This window comes from Cnephaeus nilssonii, assembly GCF_951640355.1.
Source record: "Cnephaeus nilssonii genome assembly, chromosome: 8".
In the NCBI taxonomy this organism is placed as follows: domain Eukaryota; kingdom Metazoa; phylum Chordata; class Mammalia; order Chiroptera; family Vespertilionidae; genus Cnephaeus; species Cnephaeus nilssonii.
Window position 1 is genome coordinate 13252485 of NC_137079.1, and position 7701 is coordinate 13260185.

General features: G+C 38.3%; 1 protein-coding gene across 1 annotated transcript; it reads right to left on the bottom strand.

Moving 5' to 3' along the window:
- Nucleotides 1-4519: 4519 nt before the first annotated feature.
- On the bottom strand, nt 4520-6861 carry LOC307104474 (high mobility group protein B3-like; the record flags this gene model as incomplete). The annotated part of the gene is made up of 2 exons (XM_079779367.1): nt 4520-5222; nt 6815-6861. The coding sequence occupies 2 exons, from the start codon at nt 6859-6861 to the stop codon at nt 4520-4522; spliced, it is 750 nt and encodes a 249-aa protein (XP_079635493.1).
- Between the last annotated feature and the right edge of the window lie 840 nt (nt 6862-7701).

Sequence of the window (7701 nt, forward strand, 5' to 3'; positions counted from 1 at the left end):
TAAATTAGAATTATATTGTGTAATATTTTACTGTTTTCTCTTCAATTGAGGCATCACACACATATTGTAAAGGATAAATTGTACTAGGTGTAAATACACTAGTCATAAATTTATACCTTAATGAATTTTTACATATGCAAACACCTATCTAACTCCACTACCCTAACATGTTCTCTTGTGCTACTTCCCAGCCAATTATTGCCTTCCTCCCACCAACAGGTAACTTATATTCTGACTGCTATCCTTATAGACCAGTTTTTTCTCCTTTTGGACTTTGCATAATGAAATAATAGATTACATAATATTTTGTAACTGGCTTTTTTCACTCAAAATAATGCCTTTAAGACTCATCCTTGCTGTTTTCGTTTTAATTGCTGTGTATTATTCCACTGTAAGAATATAACACTATTTTTATTTCAATTGAAAATTGAGGACAGCAAGAGTTTGTATTTGCTTAGTCTGCTATCTTACATGAAACGATTATATGGTTCTCACAATATAGTACATTGAATCTATCTTCTGTTGTATGAGGTTATATTGTCATCCTCAAAAGATTGTGAGTTACTTGAGAAGAGGATTATGTACTGTTGTATTTTCTGTCCTTTAAAAGTATCTGACATAGTACATACTATATAGTTGGAATTCAAAAGCAGAATGTTCAAAAGCAGAAACTTTAAGTAAATTTCTGCTATAAAAAATAAATGAAATAAAAATAATAGCAAGTCCTTTTCCTTAAAAGCTCAATATACTTTTTCTAATACCAAATGGCGTAGCAAATTAAAGATGCTATTTATGTGTGCTGATTTGTAGCTGTGCCCAAATATCACTTCATTTTGAGAATTCACTTAAAGTTTAGCTGCACTGAAAAGAAAATAATCTGAAATTTAGCTTTTAAAAAAAACCCCTGTATTACGAAAACTTTCAGGAAAGTATAATTTACCTAAGCACTGATATAGAGAATAGATTTGGTAGAAAAAATAGTGTAACATTGTTTGCAGTAAGATTTGTTATTACTATTCATAATTATTGTTACTGAAATTTTAGATTATGAAATGATTTAAATGAATTTTTCCCTGAGTGATTTATTTTAATAAATAATGATTGTTATAGTATTTGGCTAAAGCATTAGCATTTAAGAGAAGATAAACTCAGTAATATTATATCTCATATTGAATATACTATGCATGATGGTAGAATCTGATCTGCAAACTAAGGGGAAAAATAATAAATGTTCAAAAATATCCATGACCTGTTATTTGCCATAAAGGACAATAGCCTCCTGCTTTTGCAGATTATACTGTGATTGTGTTCTTTGTTCATTATTTTAGTTTTTCTACTTACTTATAAATATATCAAGCAACTAATATATATATATATATATATATATATATATATATATATATATATATATATATATATTTATACATATACACTTATCAATTTAAGAAAGGAAGGGAGGAGAAGAGATAGAAACATCAATGATGAGAGTGAATCATTGATCGGCTGCCCCCCTACACACCCCACACTGCAACCTGGGAACATGCCCTTGACCAGAATCGAACCCAGGAACCGTCACTCCGCAGGCCAATGCTCTATCCACTGAGCCAAGTAGGCTAGGGCGCAACTAGTATTTTTGTGGTAGATGTTTTTTAGACATGAGAAGAGATCCCAGGTAAGACAACATATGCTTGTTTCTAGTGCATTAAGTTCAGGCACATTAAAATCTGGGGATGTACTGAGGAAAACAAAATGCTATTAAAGTTTCTCTATCTCTGTAATATCCCCAGGGAGGTTATTCAAAAAAGCTACTTACAAAGCCATTCAGTGGCTTGCCTCCTGTTAATGGCTTTAGTGGAAAGAAAACCGAGTGCAAGAGATAAAACAGCAACAAAATTTTTATTCAAGAATTTCACAAGGCTAAAGCATAAATTGAACCTTGACATGAATGTGAAGAATGAATAACATTTACTCATAATTGGAAATTGATCTGATGTCTGAGGGAACATGAAATACTCCTCTCCATTGTGGGTTGTGCTGTCATTCCTGTGGCCACTGAAGAAACTCATGTTACATGTGACCACAAAATCTTCAAGTGGCAAACAATAGGATATGGGTTGGAAGAAATTCCTCATGTGAATAATTAATTATTCTGAGAAAAGCTGTAGGAGTACTTCAGAATATTATAACATTTAATTATAAGTAAAATATCATCCCCTTCCTGAAAAGGGAATTCTTAGCAAAAGGCAAATTTATTAAGGACAAAACTACTTATGATTCCTGTGATCACCCATCTCCTTTGGTTTCCGAGAGACCAATATGATATTTGGGATTCATCCTAATATTCTGTATAACAGGAATAGAGTTAAACAGGAACTATTCTGAGTGAGGTAGTAAACATGTAGTTGATTCTTGAATAGTTAAAAAGAACAATTGTGTTTTGATATCTATCTGTATTAATTTTAAGCAAATTAATTTCATTCAGTGTCATTTGGAATAATAGATATACTATTTCTAATTTCTAGAAGGTTTTGCTAAATAAAAGAGATGAATATTAGACAAGTCTTTAGACAAATGCCTGAAGCATAAAAAATTTTGTTTTCATTTTCTGCTTTCTGAAAATTCTTGGTTTTGAAATACTTTTTATTCACAAATGAACATGTAACAAATGTCAACTTTTAATAATCTTACCTTATAATAGAGAAACATGCAAATTGACCGCACCTCTGCTATGCCCACGATTGGGCCGGCAGGAGGCTGGGGGCGGGACTCCGGGTGGCATATCCGCCGTTGAGAAGATCAAGATGGCGGTGCCCAGTGGCCGGGCCCATACCGCCACTCCTGGGGGTGCCTGGGGTGATCGGCATCCCGGGGGGGCGTGCCGGGCCCATGCCGCCACTCCCCTGGGTGCCTGGGGCGATCGGCACCCCGGGGGGGCGTGCCGGGCCCCTCCCGCCCCTCCCGGGGGTTCCGGGTCGATTGGCCACCTGGGGGGGCTTGGCCGTGCCCATCCCGCCCCTCCCGCCGCTCCCGGGGGTCCCAGGGGCCGAGGCTTTCTGGGCCTTGGGCACCAGCGGGGAGCCTGCACCGATCGCAGGAAACCACTGGGGGTCGGCTCCTGTGATCGGTAGCAGGGACGCTGGGTGCCGCTGAGCCCAAGGCCAGGAAAGCCTGGGGCGGAGGCTTTCCCGGCCTTGGGCACCAGTGGGCAGCCTGCACGGATCGCAGGAAACCACTGGGGGTCGGCTCCTGCGATCCTTAGCAAGGATGTTTGGTGCCGCCGAGCCCAAGGCCACCGCCCGGGGCCAAGCCCCGACCCTGAAAAAGGCAGAAGGCGGTGGCCACAGCCAAGGCCTGGGTCCCTGGTGCCGGCAGAAAACTGGTGCAGGCAGCCAGGTGAATGAAGGTCTATTGCACGAATCTTCGTGCAAACGGGCTACTAGTACTTTGATAAAAATGTAAATGATTTTCTGAAATAATAAATAATATAAGATTAAACGTAAATTCTTTAGGAAAGTATTTTTGACTAAGGATGATTGGGCTTCTTGTTTTCAAAAATGGCTTTGCCTGGAAAACTCTAGAATGTGTCTGGATCCATATGTCTGAGGCTGATTATTCCATGATATATGTCTGCAATTTTTCATATCAGAACAATCTCTATCTGAGGGAATCTCCATTTAAAATTATCTACTTGTCTACAAATTAGAAATTTTAAAAAAATGTAATACTGTTTTTATTTAACTTTAAAAACATTTCAGCATTCTAAACATACAAAAAATAACAGAACATTGTAAACTGTGTTTAGTACAAAAGGTTCTTAAAGTTTTATTGATGCAGTGACTCTTCACTTTGGTGACAATGAAGAGTTGTACAGTTTTTTTTTTTAAAAAAACAAACAGTTTAAAACTACCACATTTAACTAAAAATGACCCAAACACTTTTCATGCCAGCTGACCCCACTTTCCACAGCTAAGAATGGCAGGAAGCTCTGTCACTATATACAAGAACAAGACAACCTGAAGCTCAATGGATGCTCACTGCACTGTCCACAGATCCAGCCTCATAGGCACGCCCTGAGCTGCGGCCCCTCCAAAAGGCATCTTCCCTAAGTCTCAACGCTAAGCAAAGAGCATCAAGAGCTTGTCTTGGTTGTTTGTTCATTTTACAAACTATAGATATGTGCAGTTGAGAACTCAGGATTTCTAGCCTATAACCGAATAGTTAACAACACCTTACAGATTAAAAAAAAAAAAAAAAGAAAATGCCAGAAACATCTTTAAATGCCTTATCACACCAACAGCAAAGGACACAGAGTGAGGAGAACACGAGAGCCTTTTCATTTTAAAAATGTTTGGAAATATGTACAACTTTGATACAGTTTCTGGGTGCTCCAGACACCCATGGCCACTTCATGCAAACCAAGGACAATTTCTGGAGCACTTTGAGAGACTACATATGATCAGATCCAAATGTGTAATTAATCCTACTGAGGGCAACAGACACCTCTCAAATAAGAGCTGTGTCAATTAGGGTGCTCCCCTACACTAAGGTATTCACAAGGAGACAGATAAACAGTTTTTTTATCCCCCTCCTCCCCCTCACCACCCTCTCCTCTCCTCCTCCTCCTTTCTTCTTCCTCCTCCTCCTCTTCATCTTCTTCTTGCACCTTTTTCCAGGCAACTTTAGTAAGACTCTTTGTGCCATCCAACTTGCCTTTAGACTTATAGTTGGTGACATCCTTCTCATACTTCTCCTTCAGCTTTGCAGCCTTATTGTTGTAAAGCTGCTTTTCACTGTCACTTAAATTATTCCACATCTTGCCCAGCTTCTTTGCCATATATCCAAAATAAATTCCAGGGTTTGTGGATTTGATCTTGGGGCAGAATTCTGAGCAGAAAAAGGAAAAATCCAGACATTGGCCTTTGGGGACATTTGGGTCCTTCTTCTTCTTGCCTCCCTTAGCTGGTCCACAATCCTTCATTTCCCAATCATAGTGTACTTTATCTGCCTTTGCCATCTCATTAAATTTAGATTTCTCTTTTGCTGACATTGTCTTCCACCTCTCAGAGCACTTCTTAGAAAATTCTGCAAAATTGACGGGAACTTCTGGGCTTTTCTTCTTATGTTCCTCTCTGCATGTCTGCAGAAAAAAGGCATAAGCAGACATCTTACCCTTTGGCTTCTTGGGATCACCTTTAGCCACCCTGACTGTATTGTTTGCTAGTCTGGGCAGCGCAGGGCGCAAGGTGAGGCTCAGTGCCCCAGCCTCACGCTAGCTGCCTCCATGAGAGCTGCCTCAAAAATTTTAAAAAAATTTTCCAATAATCATAGTCTCAAAAACAAAATAAAATAATGCCTCTTCTCCCCCAAAACAACAACAAAAAACCTGGGCAAATCCTGTGGACCCGATAATGACTTGGATGCCTGGATGGAAAATATCTTTAGCAGTATGCCAGTACACTCACTAAAACTTTGGACTGCTGCTAAATGGGAATTTGGCCATCAATTATTCATTTAATAAATCATTATGCTACAAAGCAGGCAAAAATTTCTGACAAAAAACACAAGACAATAAATAGTTCTTGGACCTGTAAAAACAATGAGAGATTCTCTATCTTGTTTAAACTGTGTTCAATAACATTAAATTTTTACATGGTAGGAAACTGGTGTTACAACTTTGAGCCTCCTCTCCACTCATGAAAACATGTAGAAGAGTTTGATTTTAAAGAATATTCAATTTGTAATTATATTCTTCTGTAAATATGTGTTTTCCCTGAGACCATGATTTATAGTAATAGGTCAAAAGGATATAAAAATGAACTAACAAGGTCAGAATATAATTGAAATACAAAACAATACTTTGAGAAAATTAAGTAAATTCACAATCACAATCACAAAGTAAGAGGAATTCTTGTCTGCAAAATTTCAGAAATTCAATAATACTTATATTTCAGTTAAGTTGTGTAACATAGTGAGCATTCACTTAGACCTGGGATATACAGGGAGTCCCAAAAAATGTATACACACACTTTTAATAATTATAAAGGCAGTGTTTATTAAAATACATTTCTCTTTCACTTAACAGCTATCAGCTATTAAAATATATATACATTTTTTGGGAAACCCTATATGAATCTGCTTTGCTTCAAGTTTTCTCATTTACTAGCTGTGTGGTCTCTGGCAAGTCACTTATCCTCTCCATTGCTTTGATTCATAAACTGTAAAATGAGGATAATAGTAATATCTACCTTGTGCTATTGGAAAGGTTTTATAAATTAATGAAGGAATGCATTTAGGACAATGTTTGGCATTTAGCAACCACTGGACAGAAGTGAGAGAGTATTAGTTCTTCCCTAATTTTCTGGAGTTTCAGTTCTAATCTAACTTTAATGAGGATTTTAATTTTGCTTTGGACATTTTAGTTTCTTGGAAATCCTCTTTTATGAGTCTCACCTCTGAAATAAACTCAATCTGCATTGGCATTTCCTGATGCAAAAAGTGCTCTAGTGTTAAGCAGGTGGCCTCTGGAGCCAGAATCTCTGGTTTTCAATCCCAGTTCTGCCAATTCAGTTAGTGCAATCTGGGGCAAGTTACCTAAACCAGTTCCTCAGTTTTTACATCTGCAAATCTACTTCATACAGCTGTCGAGAGAATTGAGTTTAAAAATCACTATAAAAGTAATGACTATTCACACCCTTTAAAATAAATGTTTTATTTCTATAGTTGCTTTTCTGTTCCTGTCTCACAGACAGTGTGTCTTTTGCATTTTACTGAAGGAGAGAAAGCTGACATTTCTTTCAGTTTCTTCTTATTTTACGTGAAAGCATTTTCATAATTCTGCTCTTTACTCTGACTCCATTTCATGGTTTGATTTTGTATAAATACTTCATTTTGAGAGGGGAAAGATTAAAATTTTTGTAAATTTTGAAAGAGAAAGAGAGAAAGAGAGAGAGAGACAGATGCATTGATGTGAGAGAGAAACATGAATAGGTTGCCTTCCATAGGTTCCCCAATCAGGGACTGAACCTGCAACTGAGGCATGTGCCCTGACTAGAAATTGAACTAGCAACCCTTTGGTGCACAGGACTACACTCAACCAAATGAGTCACTCCAGTTGGGCAAGAGGGGAAAGATGTTTATCAGGTCCAAAATTTTTTGTTGACATAGCATCAGATTTGTGGATCACACTTGACCTGTTTGCTCTGCTCCCGAGTTGGCGAAATCCTTTTATAGATGTACTAGAGGCTCAATGCACGAAATTCGTGCAAAAGTAGGCCTTCCTTTCCCTGGCTGCCGGCACCGGCTGGTTGCCCTCTCGCCTCCCGCAAGCTCTGGGGACCCAGGCTGGCTTCCCTCTGGCTGCCAGCAGGCACCTGGGCCCGGGCTGGCTTCCCTCGGGTCCATACTTTTTATTTTAACCTGACTATGCACTCATATTAAAGTGTACCTCTGGTAAATAGCACAATTCAACTCTTTTTAAGAGCCATTCTGAAAATCTTTGTCTTTTAATTGGGGTGTGTAGTGTAAGGGAAGAAAGGCTTTCCCTTTTCCTTTCTAGGTTTTATAACTGAGTCTAGGAAATAAACTGACAATGGGGAGATTAATAAAAAGTATAGAAATTTATTAATTTTTAATACTGTGTGCACAGGAGCACACAGGGGAAAAAGTGAATAACACAGTAAATGGTGAGATTTTAGATCTTTT